Below are 24828 nucleotides of genomic sequence, written 5' to 3'. Positions count from 1 at the left end.
TAAAGATTTTTAAAAATAAAGCTCAAAATTTTCTAAGATGAAAGAAAACATGCCATTTTAAAAGGGGTTTTTCTTCCTTTGTGCAAATTTGTGCAGAAGGATTTGTAAATAATATACTCTTTTGGTTTTATATGTTAATTTTTTTTTAATAGAAATGCTGCTTCCACTGAGTGACAAGCTCCGTCCACTTCGTGTGTACAGTGAACAGATGGAGTTGAGCGCATTTCCTTATCCTGGAAGCAATCTCAGAGTTACTGGATACCTCAGAGAAGGGAAGCCCAATGAAACATTAAGGTAAACATTCCCAGGATATAGTCAATGCACCAGTAAGTTCAGGTATACTGTAGCAAGGAAAGACATGGGACACTGCAGGGGGTTTATCTATAAAAGTTATTTTAGCCTATAGAGAGAAGTATAATACACAGAGTGCAGTGATGATCTCGTGTTATATCAGAATACTTAATGCGTGTTTGTTTTGTGTTGAGAACTCAATCGGTTCAAGCTAGGAAGAAAATACAGTTTTAAAGAATTTGTCTCTGTCAGATATTCAGCATGTGACATAATCATTTAAAGATCCACCAACAAATCTACCAAATGTACTGTATATGAAGTGCAGTTTTTTTTTAAATTACACAGATATTTCTTCTCACTTTCCCCCTATTGCTAAGAACAGTTTCAGGAAATCAGGGAAAACCTCAAACATCAACACAGGCAGGAATTAATAGAATTATTTTTTTTAATAGCGTAGGGCCCTAATTTCAACTTTTTCTGTCTGTTGGGTCTTCTGCACTTCCTATCTGTTGGAACTGTTGTCTCTGGGACTGGACATTAAAGGAGCCTCGAGTAGCAGTAAAAGCCCAATAGGGGATGTAATTCTATTTCACTCTATTCTTTGCATTAGTATTATTATTGTTATAGTATCATTAGTATTATTACATTCATGCAGACAGAATGTTGTAAAATGTATTACTGTGTAAAAGTAAAGATGGTGGAGGAGAGTAGTACATAAAAAGAAGGGGCAGAGAATGCATCTATTACACAGTGCTGTACCATTTACAGAATAATCTTCAGGTTTAAATCCTCTGCAGAATGTCTGATCTCCCACTGTCTACTACAGATCCATTACCCTTCATCACCTGATCCGGCAGCCCCCCAATTCCTACTGGAGAAAAATTACAGAGATGGACCAGAGAATCGGCAGAGGAGAAGAGATAAGCCCTGAGGAAGTAGATGCGTAAGGAAAAACAGGAGGGGTTATATGTGTCACATCCATTTGCTCTCACTAGATGCCATGTGCTTTGCTGTGCCTTTGTCTCAACTCTGTTGTACTAACCACTGTAGCTGCAGTCATTGCATCAAATCAATTGTGTCACCCTCAACCATTACACATATTATAAAATAAATGGGCCTTACTGTGATTAAAGTAAGCTCTTCGGGGCAGGGTCCTCTCCTCCTGTGTCACTGTCACTGTATTTGTTTGTCATTTGCAACCCCTATTTAATGTAAAGCACTGCGTAATATGTTGGCGCGATATAATTCCTGTTTAATATTATTAATAATAATAATAGAAATATTAATAATAATAATAATAATAATAATAATTGGTTATAAGCAAACCTAATATTATTCCTTGCCATCGGTGCATGGAGACTTTCCCTTTCTGTTGCCTGAACTCAAAATGCAAACAAATGCAAAGCAGTAGCCATAGTGCTATTAGCCTGATTTGGTTATATCAGGTATAGATTATAAAAAGGGTAGAATGGCCAACTGCATTGAATCCAAGACAGTAGCAATGTGCTAAAGAAAGGTTCTGTAGTTTTAAACAGTGCAGAACTTAGCATGGAGCAAATCTAACACTGATTTATCATTATGACCTTTGGGAGAGGAAGGGAAGGGGGAATAGGAATGATTCTCTCCTTTACAGTTGTAGTGTCTACAGCCACCTCTCAAATAAATAAAATGTATGAGTGAATGAACAAGAAAAAAGATAGAAGTTTAAGGCTTGTAGTGTTTAAAGTTAATTATGTATTGAGATACATTTGATTCATACATAATTATAATGATATCGTCACATAAATATATACCCAGTTCTCTTGCATATTCACAAGCCTGGGATATAAATACTATATAGTGAATTCCTAACAAATTCCAAAAAGAGTGACCTTCGGCAGAGGCCAAACACATGGACATCAGCAGTCAAATCTTTAAAAGAAATGCTGGCTGTTCATTCACCCTATTTTTTAGTTTTATATATAGCTGCCATGTAATTCATGTAAGTCTTGAAGGTAAATAAATTATAAGAAGGCTTCTAATTTGTCACCAACACTCAACCAATTTGTTCCACATATTTGGTTTCTTTGGTTTTTTAAGAAATGTATTTTTTATTCTGCTGTCTCTGCTTTAGGTACAAGGCCCTGGTGCTTAAAGCTCGCCTAGAAGAGCTAGGACGCCATGACATCATATTGTGTACTTGCGTGGCCTCTTCAAGTAAAATGCTGGCAGACCTGCCCATCACACAGTTGATCATTGATGAATGTGGGATGTGTACTGAGCCCGAGTCTCTTGTCCCACTTGTCAGCCACAACCAGGTGCAGTCTGTAAGTGAAAATTCCATGAACTATATTGCTATTACATACATAGTGTATATAATATATGATTTAATTCTCCTTAACTATTAAAAAACAAAAAGTAAGACTATATACACTTTCTACTACAACTAAACAACAATACTTCCACCATCATCTCACTGTCTAATGACATGCACACTTCCTATTGGCAGGATCTCTAAATGCAAGACCAGTTAGTGGCAGGCCCAGGCTGCATCAGCAGATCTCTGGTTTTCACTCCCAGAGAAGGCGTCATGCTAAACCTTTTTTCTTGTTAAAAATATTAATTGGGAAAGTGGTGGGTACCAGGTATTAGGAAATATTTGCCTGCAGATGGCCTTTGAGTAACACATGTGTTGCAGCCACAGCTAGCAGATCTCTTACGTAGCATCCTGCCTTATATGCTCTAGTGCATGCAAGTGAGTTGGTGCTGAAATCAAAGAGCAACAAGATGGCAATCATAATAATTACATGATCATGTCCATATGCAAAGATCTCCCTGTCTCTTCTCCTATTGTGCCTCACAGCCACTTACATTCTTAGAGGAAGATGTATATCCACTTACAAAAATCTCATATAATCTATACCATATATTGTAAATTCAGAAGACAAATTCCTAAATCTGTGACTATTAATAACATAATACCCTGCCATGAAAGTCCTTGACAAGCACTTTCAGGTATAGGGTGACAGCTCTCTGTCTTATAACTGTGTTGTTATCCTGTTACAAGTGTTTCACGTATAACCCACTGTGCTAACGCTCAATGCACAAACATGTTATGCCATTGTCAATACCATGCATCAGTCACTGGAATAAGGGTAGACAAGAAGTCTTCTGAATATATCTAAATTGATAAGGTACATAGAGTTAAGTTGCAGATGCTAAAGGAAATGTATATCTCAACAATGAACTAACTTCTCCTTCCTGCTCACTTTTGGTCTGTTAAATATATTTCTATGTAAAGTGTTTTGGTATATTTATTTGGGAAGTTAAAAGAACTGTTCATTATCCCAGAAATTGTGTTTGTTGTTTGTGGAGTCCCTGGGAGACAAAGCTACCTCTTCGTTACAGTACCTTCGGTAAGTAAGCAGGTTTTGTCATTCTTGACGGGTAGTATGTTACTAGCTGGAAAAAATAAAAAGAAAAAGTACCAGAAATGCATTTTCAAGACTTTCTAACAGTGAAATTAATGTTTTTTCTTCTTGATTTGCTTTCTCCTAGATTGTTCTCATTGGGGACCATCGTCAGCTTCGCCCTGTAGTAATGAATGACGTTTGTAAAATTCTTAAAATGGATCGTTCACTGTTCGAGAGGTATGAGGAAAGAGCGCTGTTTCTGGATACTCAGTATCGAATGGTAAGAAGCCTTTGTGTATCTAATGTATACAGAAAAATAGTAGGTCCTATAGAAAAACTATGGTTTATCTTAATGACATAGCTAAAGATGACCATTTGACATAAGGCCAGTCTAGCTAAAAATAAGAAGCATACATATAGCAGCATAAGCACACATTTCTGTAGAGCTCTCACTGCTTCCTTGGGAAATTTCTTTTTGGGTGACCAAATACCTGTTTGACCAACATGCCTAGGTGGAGGAATAAAATTTTATCTTGGACAGTAAGTGGGGTGCTTGAGATTTGGTGGTACCTGCTCCAACAAAACCATCAGTAACGGATGCAGGTCGGGACAACATGGCACACACATAACCATTCCTAAGACAAGATAAGTTCTCCTTCTTTCTCCTTGTGGGGAAGGAACCCCACAGGATAAGGAGTGGCAGCTGCATTCTGTGAGTGTAGCCCGTTCTGATAAGAGTTACCCAGGACCCTATCACCTTGTATTAGCCAGTGCTTAGTGTGGTGTTTAACTTCCCCTCAAACCATATATAATCACATGGCATGTATGTGAGCCTGGCAGTGTTTAACCCGGAATTTTTTTCAAACTGGGTGGGAAGAAATTGTAAGTGGGTGGCAGCCCCGGTATTGTGACCTAACTCTTCAGTAACCACCCAAAATCTGCCAGGTCGCTACTGAAAACTGCCGGGTGGTGTGCCCAGCTAAAAGGGGCTGGGGAGAACGCTGCCTGGTAATCTTTTCACTGTCTCCTCAGAGGCAGACGAGCCATCTATGGACACAGAAAGTTACTCTGCTGATCCTGCCCATATTTTTCCATGGCTTTTTCAGTATCTTATCTATAAACACACCTATTTTAAACAAAGGCACAGAGGCAATGTACACGCGTGCAATAACTGTCATTGAAAAGGATCTTTCACAATCCTTTTCCAACAACAAATGATATGATTAATGATGCATGAATGCGTGTTGTACATACATAGCTGTTCTGCTCTATAGAGAGGGGAGAAGGGAGAATGACGTAGCAGCAACCCACTGTGCTCTCTCCCCTTCACTTTCATTACAATCTTTCCTTGTCCGTGGATCCGACAGGATTGTCATCTGGACAATAAGCGCTGTACACAAGTCAGATTCTCGTCCGATATCAGCCCTGAGGCGATTATCAGACGAGAGTCATCTGACATGCGTACGTAGCCTAACATCTCTCCAAGCTGTTATATTGGAGGTGAAACAGGATAGCTGAGAAAGCTGGGAGGTTGGAGGTAGAAATGTCTGGTTTAGCACAAAATGTTCAGCACAAATTGTTTAGTACTTTCATTACAAACAGCTAAGTGTTTATATCTTTCAGTTAACTATTTTGTAAACAGGTTATGAAGAAACAATATTCATTTTTGCAGTATCCCAAATGACTTTGGAGCATACTCTGTGTATATTGTCATTGTACACTTCTGTAACCAATGCCCCAGCTTCTCTTTTATTGCTCTCTGTTTCTCTTTTTTGCTTCTTCCCCTTGCCCCCTCTGTTCATCCCCTTCTCCCACATATTCCTGACTGCCCTCGGGCTTATGAAGGTAATGGTGCATTTTGACGTATTCCAGGTTTGTTTCTTCTTTATCTCCAGCATGCAGATATTTGTGCATTTCCATCTGAAGCATTTTATGATAAACGCCTTCGCACCAGCCCAGAGATTAGGCTTCGGAATAGCCTCTTTTGCCATCCTCCACGATTTGTTTGCCCCATAGTATTTGGGGAAGTAGATGGGCAGGAGCAAAGCCTGGTGGTCACCACTGAAGAAGGAAACATTAACTCAAAGGCAAACCTAGAAGAGGCCAAGGAAGCAGTATGTATATGTCTGTTATCTTATCTGTTTCTTTGATGATAAAACAAAATATATAGGCAAATGTTACCTTTAATTAAGAATGACAGAATGTCTGGAAATATGTGTGGCAATAATGTTTTGCAAAATTTCACATTTCCTTTAATAGTCTAGTTTATGCAGTTCCCTATGAGCTGAATGATCATCAAAATCACCCATCAAAAGGGAGAGCTATTAAGACGGCTTCTCAGGTGGGTGGAGCAGAACCAAGCTTAACTTTTTCATCTTCACATTGACAATTACTTGATTATGCAAAGACTAATGCTGAGACAGCCAACTTAAAATGATCAGTGATTATGAGCAGATTGAAAAGATTATGTTTCCTAAATGAAGGCAGCTATGCAATTTATTTATTTTTTTTGTCTTCCCCAAAGCATGTTAGGTTAACATACATACCATAAAACATCTTTATGTCGTTGCTAAATGACCCCTTACTAAAGGACTAAGGGCACAGGCATCAGATGATTGTCCCTGTAAAGGATCTTTCATGATCGTTTCTAGTGACAGATGAACAAATGAATGTTGTACTATGGAGAGAAAAGAAGAATGAGTGAGTCCCCCCTTCCTGATCCGCATAAGCATGCATTGCAGTTGTTCCCAAACAATTGTTCATCAATCTGCTATGGGGAACTGCATATCATATTTTTGCTGGGGAGAAAAGAGAATGAAGGCAAGAATCACCTGACATAGCATGCCAGTTCTGTCTGATGAGAAAACCTTTTTTTATTGGCAGGTTCGTTTGGCCACATTACTTGTTAGACACTCTGTAGAGCAAAGTGACATTGCCATCCTGACTGCTTACAATGCCCAGGTAGCAGAGGTCAGCAAGTTGCTGCAGGAAAGAAGACTGTACAATGTGAATGTGTCCACCATCATGAAGAGCCAAGGTTAGTGTGTACTTGTATACTTATCGTACTATATGCTTATGTGAAACTTTAGTGTGTTTTACAGAGCATTTAGGTTGATTATTGCAGTGTTGCCTTTAAGCCTGCTTCCAGGCAACCCTAAATGCAAAATCTAAAGAAATCCTGCTATAAATTTTAAGTTCAATAGACCAGTGAGATCGATTTACTGATTATCAATCTCAATTCATTGCACACACGTGCTTGATATTTTTTTTTTTATCCAATTATTGGCAGTGAGGAGAAGAAGGTAAATCACATGAATATGCTGACGATGCCAAAAAAAAAATAGAAGTTTCTGATTGGGTGTACTTTTTACCAATATTTACAAACATGCCTGATCGATCGAAATCCTATTGTTTTATCAGAAATAAAAATTGTTTGTGTGTACTAAGCTTTAACTTGTCAGTGTCATAAAGGATACTGGAAGTTTAAACTTGCCACAGAACTTTGCTTAGTTATTTTTTTTTTTAAATAAACTTTGTACCCATAGGCACCCTTTCATCCATTTTCAAGCTATATACAAAGTATTGGGGTTCTTTTCTAATTTGGAGCCAAACTTTACCCCAATTTTTAACAAGCCAATGGGAGATTCTCAATGATTGCTCAACAGATGGGGGACAGAAACTAAAGCTGCGTACACACTTGCAATTTTTGGCGTTGGAAAGGATCTTTCACGATCCTTTCCAACGACAAGGGAGTACACGATGCATGAACGGTGCTGTACATACAGCACCGTTCATGCTCTATGGAGAGGGGAGGGGGAGAGCGACGGAGCGGCACCCTGCTGCACGCTCTCCCCTTCCCTTTTATTAGGATTGGCTGTCGTCCATCGTCCGTGGATCCGGCAGGTCGGTCGTCCGGACGATGGACGACACCGACTGTACACACGGCAGATTTTCGCCCGATAATTGGCCGATGCCGATTATCGGGCGATAAAAATCTGACGTGTGTACGTAGCTTTAGTCCATCCATTTGTATGTAGCAGGCACCTGGTATCAGATAAGGCTTTGTGTGATCACAAACAGTTCAGTTAGAAACCTTGTTAAATGGCTACTGAGATAAAACCAGGTTGAGCTGCTCAGACATTTTTAGAAAGAATTATAGTCTTCCTTATTTATGATGATACCTCTTTCCTTTGTTAACGTCTATAGGAAGCGAATGGCGATATGTTATCTTTTCCACTGTGCGCTCTGCTTCTGCTCAAGACCTGGACAGTCGTCCCACCCTCAGCTGGCAGCGGAGATTTCTTGGATTTCTGTCTGATCCAAACCAGATTAACGTTGCACTTACCAGAGCCAAGGAGGGCCTCTGTATACTAGGTGAGAGTTGGCATATATTTCCTAATCATTACATGTATAAAGCACTTATAGGAAGATTCTTTCACAATTGGTCATATGCAAAAATCAGTACCCTCTCCTAAATTATCATAATAAAACGGGCTTCGTCATGAAAAGTTTATTTGCCCTCTTTTTGGGCTTTATTCGGATTCTGTTCTGTATGCTAAGAGGAAGGAGGACAGTAGACGTCTCACCATAGATGACACAAACTCTCCAACTAAAATGCAAGGTAGCTAAATAAGAAAGGTCTATATGATTAGAATTGGCACAGAATATTTGGATTTTTGCATAAGCCCATCCGTGACTTGTTACTTTTAACCCATTTATAAAGCATATAATTCTGTGTTGATCTGTTAAAAAAATGTTTTCAATTTTTTTTCACAGGAAACTCTAAACTGTTAAGATGTTCTTCTCTGTGGAAGAGACTTCTGCAGCACTACAGCCAGAGGGGGGTCCTTTTCCAGGCTGCTAATATCACCGTTGGGCAAAATAACCAACGCTGAAAAAACCTTCCATTTAATCTCAACGTCTTCAAATTCACAATAATGGTGCAGGTCACTTGTACAATAAACGATGACACTTGTTATGTTTTAGAGAGTGTAGACTTCAATGTTTGGGCAAAATAGAAAACATTCCAAGCCATGTTTATTACAGCCATCATTCCACTTTCCAAACTTACACTTGGGATTGCCTAAAATACCTTTGCCTTTCCTACATTCCCCTCCCCATGATGTTGGTTATCGGATACACCCTTTATCACACAGACATATGGAACTGAGGAAGTAAATGAGTGTATCTGACCAGGCTGGGATGTGCCTGACCAGGTCTGTTTTATTACGTAGTTTACTTAGTAACACGGGCACATGTCAGAATGCATAATCATTATTAGGCACACAATTCTTATAACCAGAAGCAGGTAAGACTACAAAAAATGAGCTTGTTAGTACAATGTCCTCCTGGCTGAATATCTATTGATTATAAGAACAATTGATTCTTTTGACAGAGCAGTAGCTTGGTAAAAGCTCTGAAATAGAAAAGGAAAGTACAAAAATTCTTTTTAATGCATTTTAATAATTAATTTTATTGAATAAAGTTAAATTACATAAAAACCCAAAGGCTGACAACTAATAAGTACCCCAATGACATTACTTTAAAGTTGGTAAAAAAGTGGAAGAACAGATTCAAGGAACCACTATCAGTCAGGTACTGTGGTTTGTCCCAGGTCCTATTCCTGGGGTATTATTTTTTAATTTACAGAAGGACAGAACAATCTGCAACCATCCAAGATTAGCATTTACTTTCTAAACTGCCTCGTCAGAAATGACACAATCCTGTAAACCCTGGTGCCCGTGCAGTTCTTGGCTGTATGTACATATGTTTATTGGATCAGCCCCTGCTGCAGCCCCAGGTACAATCTTGTTGAATGATGATTGAGAAAATTCTGCAACTACAGTTTGATGGATTTACTGTATATGGTGATATATCAGCTGGTGATATATACCTATACATATAGTCTGGCAAAGATGACAAAAATGTCCATAGCAGTTGAGATAATCCCAGTTATTATTATATATATATATATATATATATATATATTCTGTTGTTTTTAATTGGGTCTGTCCGCCAGTTACAAGTTAAGGACAGCAAAGGGCAGTGATTATCATGGACCATTGGGCAGTAAGTAGTGCTTACACATATGTATACTGGGCAATTCTTTTTAAAACATTATCATTCCTAAAATTAAACTGATATATATATATATATATATATATATATATATATATATATGTTTCATATAGTATTCAGGCATAAATAAATTTTCAACCCCGAGGAACATTTAAACCTAGTACTTCAAATCTCATAAAATCTTTAATACTTCAATGTGATTTCAAAATGTATTCATATTAGGTTTAGGTTTGCAAAATACTGAATGTCCTTGTTCAGGCTTTTTCTGTTATTGGGTGACAACTATATCTCACTGTTGTCAGCGATATAAGACTTATTGTTGAGACTTTAATGGGTCAAACTGGCCAACACTGTCACCATCAGGAACACCACAATGACATGCAGCCTACTTAGAGCAGTTCATATTTCCATTCCTCTATAAAAAATAGGTGTAATAAAAACTGGAAAAAAGAAAATGGTTCATTCCATTTGCCTTTTTACTAATGCAGGGAAGAAATTAACATATTTTATTTGTTTGTTGCAGCCAGTAACCACTTGCATTCCCTCCCTCTGTACATTCCTTAAGCTAAGTTTGAATATGTATTAGCAACATTCCAGTTGACCAGCTTGCTCGGGAAACATCAGCATTGAGTTAAAAGATGCTGTCATGTTAGCATTTATTTAAACTCACACACGGCAGCCATGGTTTTGTGTGCACTTTAAAAATGTGTAGCTGTTATTGTAAGAAAAAGTGCTTTGACGTGTGTAACATCTAAAAAAATAATGGTAAATAACCAATATCATGTGCCATAAACTGCCTCAGGGATATTACTAGGCTTTAGTAAATTGATGAGCTGAATATTATATCTTACCCACAGAGTAGCTTCAAGTACTTTATAGACGTGACATGTTGGTTAAAAACTTTAAGGGTCAGTACACCCAAAACGTTTGCATAGGGCTGAATTATGTTGGGCTATTAATTTTTTAAAAGCTCTTTGCTTAATGACTGGTAGATCTTGAAAAATATGCATTCCTCATATATACCGATGGATTATACACTATATATAGTGGTGGATTCATCCATTTTTTTTCCTATTATGATGTGGCTAGTTCAGGCTATTAAAGTAACCTTTAGCTGCATGTTCAAAGTAACACCATCAGTAATTATGTACATTTTAAAAACAATACATCAAGAAGAGAAAATGTAAAAACTGTAACATATTTTTCTAAAATTATTATTTTTTTATTTTTTTTTTATTAAATGAATTTTAAAGTTTTGTTTCTTGAAATAAATTTCACCATAATGCCAAATACGTCTTTTCATGGTGGTATGTGTTACCCATATCTCCGGGTGTCTGCATGAGTTGCTTTTTAACAGGTATTTCTTAATTTTCATTCTGTGATTCTGCCACACATTGGGCCTGATTTATTAAAGCTCTACAAGACTGGGGAAGATAGACTATCATAAGTCAAAATCTTTTGCTATTGGCAAATGTTATCAAACCTGGGCCACATTTATTCCAGCTTTGTTGGTTCACCCAGGTTCTCCCATGGCAGTCTATCTTCTCCAGTCTTGGGGAGTTATTATAAATCAGGCCGATAGGGTTTCCAGGTGACAACATTTACTATCTGTATTATATGTTTGGAGAACCAGCGTTCACATCCTAGGATGGAAGGTGTAAGAACAAGAGGGAAGAGTTAAGCTGTAGTTTATAGAGGTAACTTAGGAAGAGCAGAAAACTGTCCATTTTTTTCTAAAGTAAAGCAGTGGCATACTAATATCACGATTTCTGGGTTTAAAATAATGTTGTCACCCTAGTTGTAAATTAAAGCTGGGGCAGGTAGAAGGTGACAAGATTGACTTAATTCATATTACCAATAAACCTTGTCAATAGGTCTAATGGTAAGACAAAAACTCTCAGCTATAAAAAGTATTCTTTTTTCAAATTCTTTTATTTAGGACTTTGCTTTCATTTTGTAATCACCATAGGTATGAGACTTTGCATGGCATGAGGAGGATTTCCCTGTACTCATTGTAATGACATCATACCACTCATCATACACAAGGTTGCATGCCTTGACCCTCCGTATGGAAAACTTGTATGTCTTCTCTAGCAGGAGATTGCAGATTTTGAAGGTGCTGTGAGTAACAATATATACTCCGCTGTGCGGTACCTTATGTGTTGGTACATCTATCTGTTGAAAGCACAATTCATAACTATCTGTCAGGTGTCGCTGTCCGGAAACATGCCAGCTTAGGAAAGCCCAGTTGTCATAAGCCGTTGACTCTTCTTGATCAAATATCACGGGCCCTTTGTTTCTCAAGAGCAATGTTAATGGAGGAACATAAGAGACTGCAGCGTGTGGCATGAGACGGTGCTTAATGTGAAGCTGCCCAGGCTCAAGCATGTTTTTAAAGTTGTAGAGTAGTTCTGATATCTCTGACACATACTGAATCGGGGCTTTGTGTTTTTTCAGAGAGAAATCTCTGTTGTTTAACTGGACCAGCTCCACCAGTTCTCTTCTGTTTTTCTTTAGTTGTTCTAGGTATTCTTGCAGGAGACACAGCTGTATCTTGGTCAGGTCGGCACTCATTTTTTTCATACTTTCCAATCTCTTAGGGTCTAAAAGTCGAAAAATAGAAATGTTCTGTTGACCAACTACTATTTCTTTGGGCAGGACTGAGATAAAAAAAGAGCTGTTTTTGAGTTGCTCCAACTGAGTTTCTAAGTTTTCAAGAATGCCTTTGCTAAGTTTTTTATTTAGAATCTTTAAGAAGGCCTGCTTATCTTTAAAAATGGCAAGTGATTCTCCCTCATCTTGTCTTTTGACACATGTCATGCTGCGTGATAAATTATTCATGCTTGTCTTTTGAGCCATTGAATGTATCACTGTAATCTAGGATAAGATGAAGCAAAGAATTATTAACAAGAAAACCTTTGGTAGGCTACCAAGCGCTTAGAGCTCTTACCCTTCTAATCTATAATAATAACCTTCTCAGGCCGAACAGCTCTGAATCTCCTCTTCTTGAATATTATTAGTCAACTAGAAGAAAAAAGGCATTAGTCAACTGCAAGAAAATAAACAGAAGACCAAAGGAGTTACAATTTTATCTGCTGGAATACATGAGAGGTAAAATGGTTTACCAATAGCTCCAGGATTTAATCTCACATGAATTAGAACTCTGGTAAGGCATTTTATCAACAAAGCAGACATATGACATATCCTCTGTGCTATACCTTCCTCTCATTTGTGAAGTTATTATTTACCCTATTTTCACAATATAAGACATTTCCCAGTTACAAATAAACGGAAAGAAAGGGAATACTTGAATTTAAGATCAGTAATTTCCTATTTCTAGAATATAAAGCATTTTGTTAATTAAAAAAATACAAACGCAAGGGAAAAAGCTCTATCTGTTAGGACATTTGAAAGGTGAATATGCTGGTCCATGGCCATAAAGTCAGATGGATTAAAGCTCCTGATATGTTGTTTTCTAACTTTTCCATAGCCGGGTAACTTACCCTCTTGTGCTAAATCCACCTCTTGGATATAGAACCACTCATACTCAAACTTCCACAATGTGAGAAATTTGCTAACGGGAATAAAACATAAATGAAGAAAAGACCATTCTATCTTTAGGAACACTCGACAGGGGTAATGGCTGGTCAGTGGAAACAAGGTTTTAACTCAGAAGTTTGAGAACCTTCACTATGTTGCATATTATTTTTCACATATAGAAGAAGTCCTAAACTCTGAGCTACAACCTACAAAAAGAAACTTGTTGGGACATGTGAGTGGTAGCATAGGTTGCTATTGCCACAAGGTTTTAATTATGATAGACCAGAACACTTGCAGTACGCAGTGTTTTAATGCATCCCGAGCTACTAACCTCTGAGCTATAACCTCTTCTTAAGTTTGGCGTGTTTACTGTCCTTTTTCTTTAGTATAAGGCATTTTACAATTACTAAAATGCAGATGGAAGAAATGTGGCTTCATTTGCTGGCACACATGAGAAACTACGGGCTGATGAGGTTTTAACTGATGGATTAAGAACCACTATCATGCCCTTTTTTCCCCCCGACCAAACTCAGAGATCTTAACCTCTGAGCCACACAGGTAAGACTTGATTCAGTCTCCAATTTCTAGAACATAAACATTTGCCAATTACCAAAAGCACAAACACAGAGAATACAGCTCTAACTATTGAGACACTTTAGAGGTGAAGTGGCTGGTCCATGGCAGTAAAGTTATAACTCAGACAGAAGTCTGGATTTGCCATTTTTTGTTCTAACCATAGCCGGATGTTGTATTCTCTAGGCTACAACAACCTCTTGTCGATAGCCACCAATTATCATATTTCCAGAACGTAAGGCATTTGCCGACTAGAACCAAACAAAAGTAAAGCATTTCATAAGAATTTGCCAACTGGAATAAAACATAAATTAAGGGAAGACAGCTCTATCTATAGAAAAGCTTAATAGTTAAAGTAGCTGGCACGTGGCAAACAAGGAATTAACTCAGAAACGTGAACTCGTACCAAGTTGCTTTTTGTTTTTATCATGGGTGGAAGCCCTAACCTCTGAGCTACAATCTTCTCTCAAAAAGAAAGACCTTCATTCTCCAAATTTAAGATTTATAAAGCATATGCCAAACATCAAAAAATGTAAACTAAGAAAACACAGCTCTATCTGCCAGGATATATATATAAGTGCTGAATTTGTTCATGGTAGAAGCTACATGTTTAATATAAAAGACACAAACTAATGGAATGCAGCCCTATCTGTTGGTATATGGTATTAGTAGTCATTTTTTTAATGTTAGCCAAAGCTCTTATCCTTCCAGTGTATAATGATCTCTCAGGCCCAACAGCAATTATTATTTTTTATTTCTATTTCAATTAGAAATAAGTAAAAAAAATGGAGGAGACATAGCTCAGTAGACTGGGACACATGAATGGAGAAGTGGCTTGCCCATGGCTGCAAGATTGTAACATGGATTAGAACCCTTACAAAATTATTTTTTTCATTGCTCTGTGCTCATTTACAGCAAGTTCTTAACCTCCGAACTTTAACCTCCACTCATTTATTTGTCTGTTTCTAAAATATTAGGATAAAAACTATTCTAAGGAAGCACTTGTCCATTTGCTTGGACATGTGAAAGGTGAATCAGCTTGTCCATGGCCACATGTATTAAACTCAGATGTATTAGAAATAACATGCGGATCTTTTCTTAACACAATTATTCTCCTTTTTCTAGAAAAACTACAAAAAAAAAAAAAAAAAAAAAAAAACCAAACCAAGCAAACCAAGTCAAAGATGCTCGATATTAAGAGACATGTGAGGTGACATGGCTTGCCAAGGGCGCAAGGTCAGATTAAAACTCTTGCAAAATTATTTTTTTCACTTCAGCCAGGGATCTTAATCACTGGGATTTAACATTATTTTGGGAATAAGGTCATTTATTGTCCTTTTTGTCTAGAATATAAGGCAATTGCTGTAACAAAAACCTAAATCAAAGAAATACAAATCCATTTGCTGGCACACGTAAGAGGTGAAGTGCATTGTCTATGGTCACAAGGTTTTAACTGCATCTCAGATATAGTAACATTTATTTTCCTATTTCTAAAATATAAGGCATTTGCCAACTGGAGAAAAAAAATTCCTAGGAATTGCAAGTCCATCTGCCTAGTAATGTAATAGGTGAAGCAGCTTGTCCCTAGCCACAGGATTTAATGCAGCTGGAATAAAAGTTATGGCTTGCTCTCTTTGCCAACACAAAAAAAATTCTCTACCTCTTAGCTATAACCTCCGCTTGGTTTTAATAGTGTTTTTCTCCTATTTCTAGAAACATTACAAAAAGCTAAACTATGCAAACAAATCAGTAAGTTGGGACATGGCTTGCCATTGCCATAAGGTTTTAACTCTAGGCTAGAACACTTGCTATATTCAATATACCAACCTCTTACTTGTGAGTTATAACCTCTTGTTGGAATTGGATGACAGATAAAGGCATTTTAAATTTACTAAAATGCAAATGAAAGAAACATGGCTCCATTTGCCGGCACGCATAAGAAGTGACATGCCTTGTCTATGGTCACAAGGTTTAAACTCAGGTGGTTTAAAACTCTTGATATGCCTTTTTTCCCTCACCAGAGATCTTAACCTCTGAGCTACAACCTCTACCTGCATTGTGTGAGATTTATTCTTCAATTTCTAGAATATAAACATTTGCCAATTAGCAAAAGCACAGAGAATACAGCTCTATCTGTTGAGACACTTGAGAGGAGAAGTAGCTGGTCCACTGCAGCAAAAATTTAATTAAATGCATTAGAACTCAATTAGAACAATGATATGTAACTTTTTGTTTTTACCATAGGCCTGATGTTTTAATCTTTGATCTATACTAACCTACAAGTAAGAGAGAGAGACACCCATTTTAAAATTTCCGAAAGGTAAGGGTTTTGTCAACCAGAATAAAACATAAATTAAGGGAAGACAGCTGCATCTAAAGAAACATTGAGAGGTGAAGTAGCTGGTCCATGGCAAACAAGGATTTAACTCAGAAGTTTGAGAACCCTCTGGATGTTGATTTTTGTTTTTAACATAGGGAGAAGTCCTAACCTCTGAGCTACAACCTCATCTCAGGTGCAATACCTTTTATTCTCCCAATTTTAAATGATAAAGCATATTCCAACTAGCCGAACAATGTGAACTAAGGAAGCCAGGATACAAAGGTGCTGAATTTGTTCATGGCAGAAGCAAAATGTTTAATATAAAAGACGAGAGAAAGCAAGTGGCTTGCCATGGCCGCAAGATTATAATTTAGATGGACTTGAAATCTTGCTTTAGTAATTTTTTCAACAAGATCATAACCTGTGAGCTATTTTTTTTTTCTAGAATATAAGAAAAAAAAACTTTTCTAAGGCTGTGTACACGTCAGACTTTTGTCGTTGGAAAGAATCTTTCACGATCCTTTCCAACAACAAAAAACTGAACGATGCATGAATGAGCTGTTCTATGGAGAGGAGAGGGGGGAGAACGATGTAGTGGCACAACGTCAGATAGGCGCTGTACACACACCAGATTCTTGGACCAGAATCATCTGACGTGTGTATGTAGTAAGGGAACTCAGGTCCATTTGCTTATACTTGTGAAGTCTAAGAGCTTGCCCATGGTCACTGAAGTTAACACAAGTTTATTAGAACCAATGGCTTGTTCTCTTCTCCAAGACAGAGAAATTTCTAAACTTCTGAGTTATAACCTTCTCCTGGCTTTAATACTGTTTATTTATTTCTAGGAAAAAAAATAGGGAATCTAAACTAAGTAAACAAAAAACTTCAATTTGTTGTGAAATGAAGAGAATAAAACTCAGTATGCTGGGACATTTAGGAGGTGAAGCAGCTCGTCCATAACCACAAGGTTTTAGCTTACATGGATGAGAATTCAAGGCGGACCCTTAATGCAACACAGTGAGTGTTCTAAAACTCTGAGCTACAACCTTCTCTAAGAAACAATTCCATCTATTCCCATTTTACAGAAATACTACTGAAAAACTTAGGCAAAAGAACTCACTTTGCTGCAACATGGCCTCAAATACTTAACCAAGATGGATTAGAACCCTTGCAATTTTTTCACCATGGACGTAGTTCTTAACTCTAGAGCTAAAACCATATTCTGATTAGTGCTAATTAATTCTCTTATTTTTAGAAGCCAAGTGAAAAAACCCAAATTAAAAAAACACAGCTCCATTTGCTGGCACACATGGGAGGTGAAGGTGCTTCTCCATGGTCACAAGTTTTAATTCAGAAGGATTTATTATAACGCCGTTATTTCCACTTTACAATAGTCTTCCTAACCTCTAAACTTTAACCAGCTCTCATGTAAAGAGTTTTCATTCTCCAATTTCTAGAAGATAAGAATTAGCTATTTACAAAAACATTGAATAACACTCCATCTATTGGGATACCCAAGAGATGAAGCGGTTGATAAACAACCAAGTGGTCGTAACTCAGATGGTTTTGAACTCTTGCTATTTATATTTTTTTTCCAGCCAAAAGTCCTAAACTCTGAACTACAACTGCCTCTCAGATGCAACATCTACCATTCTCCCAATTGAAGATGAAAAGGCATAGGCCAACTTGCATAAAAGACTAAGTGCCAAATTTGTTTGCTCATGGCAAAAGACAAAAACTAAGGGAATACAGCGCCACCTACTGGGACGCTGGAGAGATGAAGGTCCATGGCCACAAGCTTTTAAATTGAATAGATAAAAACTCGGGCTAATTTCAAAAATCTTTATTACTGATCTATAACGCCCTTTTGGACATGGTATAAATGAGAGAAGTGGCTGGAGCATGTAGTACAGACAGATTAGAACCCATGCCTTGCCTTCTCTTACACCCCTCCTTGAGATAATGGGGATGTATTCCCCTTTTTCTAAAAAAAAAAAAAACACTAAAAGGCAAAAAAAAAACAGGTAATGGCCTCAATTATTTATCCAAGAGGGATCAGGACTCTTGCAAGGGACACTTTTTTTTACCATGAATGGAGTTCTTAACTTCTGAGCTATAACTTCAGAGGCTATAGCCTCTGATCTTTTTTGGGAATGGTTAACTCAACTATTTTTTGAATATGTCATGTGCCAAATGAAAAAAACCATGACCATTTGCTTGTACACATGGGAGGTGGACATAATTCATATGGATTAGAGATCATGCTACTTTCCCACTTTATAGTAGCCTGCTTAACCTGTGAGCTATAACCTCAACTTGTGTATGAAACGATTTATTCTCCTATTTCTACATTATAAGGCATTTTGCCAAATCACAAACTTAAAGAACATTTAAAGGCCACAATGTATTAGTTCCCCTACTTTGCCCATTGTTATTTCTCTAAAGCCAGAGTTCATAACCTCTGAGCTATAATCAGCTCTCAGGTAAAGATTTTTCATTCTTCAGTATATAGAATATAAGAATTTGCCATTTACTAAAACATGGAACAAAGCTCCATCTATTGGGATACATGAGAGATGAAGCACCAGGTTAATGACCAAGTGGTTGTATCTCAGATGGTTTAGAACTCCAAGACCTCCAATTCCCCCAATTGTAGAGTAAAAGGCATAGGCCAACTTGCATAAAAGACTAAGTGCCAAATTTGTTTGCTCATGGCAAAAGACAAAAACTAAGGGAATAGAGCGCCACCTACTGGGACGCTGGAGAGATGAAGGTCCATGGCCACAAGCTTTTAAATTGAATAGATAAAAACTCAGGCTTTTTTCAAAACTCTTTATTATCGATCTATAACGTCCTTTTGGACATTGGAGCATTTAATCTCCTATTTCTGGGGTAGATAAATATAGGCAATATGAGACATTTACCAAGTAGAAAATCCTTGTAAACTAAGGGAACACAACCCCTTCTGCAGGATTACTTTAGAGGTGAAGTGATTAATAGAAAGTATTTTTAACTACCATTTATGTGCAACATTAAATCTCCAATTTATTTAAAAATCTGGTCAACAAGAAAAAAAAAAAAGAACACATTGCTATCTTTTGGTATATACAAGAGGAGAAGTGGCCGGAGCATGTAGCCCAGACAGATTAGAACTCAGGCCTTGCTTTCTCTTCCACCACAGCTAGAGATCTTAACATTTGAGCTATAACATCTACGGGGAAAGCAAGCATTAATTCTCCTATTTCTATATCAGAAGGCATTTTGCCATTTACAAATATGGAGCGAACACAACCCCATGTGCTGGGACGTCTGAGAGGTGAAGTGGTTCACCACAAGGAAAACTCAAGGCCTGGTCTTTAGTTCAACACAGTAAGCATTCTAAACATCTGAGCTAAAAACTCCTAGAGAAAATGGGGATGTATTCCCCCTTCCCAAAAAAAAAAACAACAAAAGGCAAAAAGAGCTTTCACCAGGACATGGCCTCAATTATTTATTCTAGAGGGAGGAGGACTCTTGCAATGGACATTTTCTTTTACCATGAATGGAGTTCTTAACTTCTGAGCTATAGCCTCTGATCAATTTTTGGGAATAATTAATTCTCCTATTTTTAGAATATGACATGTGCCAATTGAAAGAACCCAGCTCCATTTGCTTGCACACATGGGAGGTGGACATAATTCACATGGATTATAGATCATGCTACTTTCCCCCCTCCATAGTAGCCTGCTTAACCTGTGAGCTATAACCTCAACTTGTGTGCAAAGCCATTTATTCTCCTATTTCTACAATATAAGGCATTTTGCCAAATCACAAACTTAAAGAACATTTAACGGCCACAAGGTATTAGATCTCCTACTATGCCCATTTTTATGTCTCTGAAGCCAGAGTTCTTAACCTCTGAGTTAGAAACAGCCCTTGGGTAAAGAGTTTTCATTCTTCAGAATATAAGAATTTGCCATTTACTAAAACATGGAATAACACTCCATCTATTGGGATACATGACAGATGAAGCACCAGGTTAATGACCAAGTGGTTGTATCTCAGATGGTTTAGAACTCTTGCTATTTTTTTCTTTTTTTTTTTTTTTTTTTTTTTTTTGTTTTCTAGACAAAAGTCCTAACCTCTGAGCTACAACCACCTCTCAGATACAAGACCTCTCATTCCCCAATTGTAGATTAAAAGGCATAGGCCAACTTGCATAAAAGACTAAGTGCCAAATTTGCTTGCTCATGGCAAAAGACAAAAACTAAGTTAATACAGCGCCACCTACTGGGATGCTGGAGAGATGACAGTCCATGGCCACAAACTTTTTAATTGAATAGATAAAAACTCTGGCTTTTTTCAAAACTCTTTATTACTGATCTATAAAGTTTTTTTTTTTATGCTTCTAGCCAGAAGTCCTGACCTCTGAGCTACATTCGCCTCTCGGATACAATACCTCTCATTCCCCTAATTGTAGATTAGAAGGCGAAGGCCAACTTGTATAAAAGACTAAGTGCCAAATTTGTTTGCTCATGGCAAAAGACAAAAATTAAAGAATAGAGCGCCACCTACTGGGACACTGGAGAGGTGAAGTGGCTTGTCCATGGCTTTTATATTGGATAAAAACTCTTGAGCTTTTTTTCATGTTAGCCAAAACTCTTAACTGCTGATCTATAACCTCCTTTTGGACACATGAGCATTCTTTCTCCTGTTTCTTGAGTAGATATAAGGGGTATAAGACATTAGCCCAATGGGGAAACTACTAAGGGAACACAAACTCATTTGCTGAGTTACTTTAGAGGTAAGTGGCTTTATCATAACCACAAGGCTTTAGCTCATATGGATTAAAAATAGCTTAAAATAGATTAGTAGACATGTTTTTTTACTTACCCCTCAGGTCCAGCATTATATTTCTAATTTATTTAATATATTCAACAAGGAAAAAAAATAAAAGGAATATTAAGGGACACTTTTAAAAGCTGGACCTTAACTAGAACTCTTGCTTGTTTTGTTTAATACCAAAGACAGAGCTCTTCACATGTGAGGTATAACTCAAACAGGAAAACGTTGATTGGGAAAAGGGTACACAGATTCTTCTGCTGAGTTACTTTGGAGATAAAGTGTCTTTTTCTTGGCCACAAAATTTCAACTAAAATAGTAAGTAGACAGTTTTTTTTAACTACCTCTCAGGTCCAAAACTAATATTATATATATTTTATTATATTATTTTTAAAAATAACCAAAACTAAAATGTGGGGAACACAGTTTCATCTGGTGGGACATTAGAAGAGACTGGCCCATGGCCACAAACATTTTAACTCCACACTAGATGGATTAGAGCATGCTTTGATTGTATTCTATCCACCACAGACAGAGTACTTAACATCTGAGCTATAACCTCTTACTGGGCATATTGGCATTCATTTCCCTATTTCTATAATATAAGGCATTTTGCTTTTTACAAAAAACACACATGAAGAGCCACAGCTAGAGATCTTAACATTTGAGCTATAACCTCTCATTCATTCTCTTATTTCTATATTAGAAGGCATTTACAAATATGGAGCAAACACAACCCCATGTGCTAGGACGTCTGAGAGGTGAAGTGGTTCACCACAAGGAAAACTCAAGTCCTGGTCTTTAGTTCAACACAGTAAGCATTCTAAACATATGAGCTAAAAACTCCCAGAGATAATGGGGATGTATTCCCCTTTTTCTAAAAAAAAAAAAAAAAACACTAAAAGGCAAAAAGAGCTTTCACCAGGACATGGCCTCAATTATTTATCCAAGAGGGATCAGGACTCTTGCAATTGACATTTTTTTCCATGAATGGAGTTCCTAATTTCTGAGCTATAGCCTCTGATCAATTTTTGGGAATCATTAATAGTCCTTTTTTTAGACGTGCTAATTGAAAGAACCCAGCTCCATTTGCTTGCACACATGGGAGGTGGACATAATTCACATGGATTATAGATCATGCTACTTCCCCACTCCATAGCAGCCTGCTTAACCTGTGAGCTATAACCTCAACTTGTGTGCAAAATCTATTTATTCTCCTATTTCTACAATATAAGCCATTTGCCAAATCACAAACTTAAAGAACATTTAATGACCACAACGTATTAGATCTCCTACTTTGCCCATTGTTATTTCTCTAAAGCCAGAGTTCATAACCTCTGAGCTAGAAACAGCTCTTGGTTAAGAGTTTTCATTCTTCAGTTTCTAGAATATTAGAATTTGACATTTACTAAAACATGGAATAACGCTCCATCTATTGGGATACATGAGAGATGAAGTACCAGGTTAATGACCAAGTCATTGTATCTCAGATGGTTTAGAACTCTTGCTATTTTTTTTTTTTGATTTCTAAACAGAAGTCCTAACCTCTGAGCTACAACCAACTCTCAGGTGCAAGACCTCTCATTCCCCCAATTGTAGATTAGAAGGCATAGGCCAACTTGCATAAAGGACTAAGTGCCAAATTTGTTTGCTCATGGCAAAAGACAAAAACTAAGGGAATAGAGCGCCACCTACTGGGACGCTGGAGAGATGACGGTCCATAGCCACAAGCTTTTAAATTGAATAGATAAAAACTCAGGCTTTTTTCAAAACTCTTTGTTACTGATCTATAATGGCCTTTTTAGCATTGGAGTGTTTAATCTCCTATTTCTGGGGTAGATAAATATAGGCAATATGAGACATTTACCAAGTAGAAAAAACTTGTAAACTAAGGGAACACAACCCCTTCTGCAGGATTACTTTAGAGGTGATGGCTTTTTCATGGCCACAAAATTACAACCAACAAAGATTAATAGAATGTATTTTAACTACCACTCATGTCCAACATTAATTCTCCAATTTATTTAAAATCTAGTCAACAAGAAAAAAAAAAACACATTGATATCTTTTGGTATATATGAGAGGAGATGTGGCAGAATCATGTAGTTCAAGCAGATTAGAACTCACACCTTGCCTTCTCTTTCACCACAGCTAGGGATCTTAACATTTGAGCTATAACCTCTACAGGGAAAGCAAGCATTCATTCTCTTATTTCTATATTAGAAGGCATTTTGCCATTTACAAATAGGGAGCGAACACAACCCCATGTGCTGGGACGTCTGAGAGGAGAACTCAAGGCTTGGTCTTTAGTTCAACACAGTAAGCATTCTAAACCTCTGAGCTAAATACTTCTCCAAGAGATAATGGGGATGTATTCCCCTTTTTCAAAAAACAAAAAAACAACACTAAGGCAAAAAGAGCTTTCACCAGGACATGACCTCAATTATTTATTCTAGAGTGATCAGGACTCTTGCAATGAGCTATAGTCTCTGATCATTTTTGGAATCATTAATTCTCCTATTTTTAGAATATGACATATGCCAATTGAAAAAACCCAGCTCCATTTACTTGCACACATGGGAGGTAAAAGTGCTTATCCATGGTCATAATGTTTTATTTAACAACATTAATAACTACAAAATCACAACCTTAAAGAACATTTAATGACCTTATGGATTTTAACTCAGATGTATTAGATCTCCTACTATGCCCATTTTTATATCTCTGAAGCCAGCGTTCTTAACCTCTGCGCTATAACCAGCTCCTAGGTAAAGAGTTTTCATTCTTCAGTTTCTAGAATATAAGAATTTGCCATTTACTAAAACATGGAATAACACTCCATCTATTGGGATACATGAGAGACAAATCGCCTGTGTAATGACCAAGGGGTTGTATCTCAGATGGTTTATAACTCTTGCGATATATATATATATTTTTTTTTTTGCTTTCAGCCAGAAGTCCTAACCTCTGAGCTACAACCGCCTCTCATATACAATATCTCCCATTCTCCCAATTGTAGATTAAAAGGCGAAGGCCAACTTGTATAAAAGACTAAGTGCCAAATTTGTTTGCTCATGGCAAAAGACAAAAAATAAGTGAATACAGCGCCACCTACTGGGACGCTGGAGAGGTGAAGTGGCTTGTCCATGGCTTTAATATTAGATTAAAACTCTTGAGCTTTCTTTCATGTTAGCCAAAACTCTTAACTGCTGATCTATAACCACCTTTTGGACACATTAACATTCTTTCTTCTGTTTCTTGAGTAGATATAAGGGGTATAAGACATTAGCCCAATAGGAAAACTACTAAGGGAACACAAATTCATTTGCTGAGTTACTTTAGAGGTAAGTGGCTTTATCATAACCACAAGACTTTAGCTCATTTGGATTAAAAATATATTAAAATAGATTAGTAGACATATTTTTTTAATTACCCCTCAGGTCCAGCATTATTTTTCCAATTTATTTAATATATTCAACAAGGAAAAAAAAAAGGAATAATAAGGGACACTTAAAAACTGGGCCTTAACTAGAACTCTTGCTTGCTTTGTTTAATAGCATAGCCAGAGCTCTTCACATCTGAACCATAACTCAACTAAGAAAGCTTTGATTCGGAAAAGGGTACACAGATCCATCTGCTGAGTTACTTTGGAGATAAAGTGTCTTTTTCTTGGCCACAAAATATCAACTAAAATAGATTAGTGGACAGGTTTTTTTTAACTACCTCTCAGGTCCAACAATAATTGTTTACTTTTTCAAATATTATTTATTTATTTATTATTTGATTAATATTTTTTATATATATTTTTTATAT

The 24828-nt window shown here is 37.1% G+C and overlaps 2 protein-coding genes across 2 annotated transcripts in view; one reads left to right on the top strand and one right to left on the bottom strand.

Moving 5' to 3' along the window:
• HELZ2 (helicase with zinc finger 2) overlaps positions 1-11051 on the top strand; it is a 36332-nt gene extending 25281 nt beyond the window's left edge. Inside the window, exons 16-23 of the mRNA XM_072414321.1 lie at positions 153-294; positions 1118-1234; positions 2405-2597; positions 3829-3963; positions 5579-5797; positions 6567-6720; positions 7890-8057; positions 8460-11051. Coding sequence (XP_072270422.1) covers positions 153-294; positions 1118-1234; positions 2405-2597; positions 3829-3963; positions 5579-5797; positions 6567-6720; positions 7890-8057; positions 8460-8578 — 1247 coding nt within the window. The 3' untranslated portion in view covers positions 8579-11051. The remainder of the gene's footprint in view (positions 1-152; positions 295-1117; positions 1235-2404; positions 2598-3828; positions 3964-5578; positions 5798-6566; positions 6721-7889; positions 8058-8459) is intronic.
• A 623-nt stretch (positions 11052-11674) lies between these two features.
• The window catches only part of FNDC11 (fibronectin type III domain containing 11), a 17434-nt gene continuing 4280 nt past the window's right edge, over positions 11675-24828 (bottom strand). The window contains exons 2-3 of the mRNA XM_072414320.1: positions 12712-12785; positions 11675-12638 (exon numbers count right to left, since the gene is read on the bottom strand). Of these exons, the coding sequence (XP_072270421.1) occupies positions 11697-12620 (924 nt within the window). The 5' untranslated portion in view covers positions 12621-12638; positions 12712-12785 and the 3' untranslated portion in view covers positions 11675-11696. The remainder of the gene's footprint in view (positions 12639-12711; positions 12786-24828) is intronic.

The sequence above is a fragment of the Pyxicephalus adspersus genome, chromosome 6 (assembly GCF_032062135.1).
Source record: "Pyxicephalus adspersus chromosome 6, UCB_Pads_2.0, whole genome shotgun sequence".
Taxonomy (NCBI): domain Eukaryota; kingdom Metazoa; phylum Chordata; class Amphibia; order Anura; family Pyxicephalidae; genus Pyxicephalus; species Pyxicephalus adspersus.
This window is presented reverse-complemented; position numbering and strand designations above follow the sequence as displayed.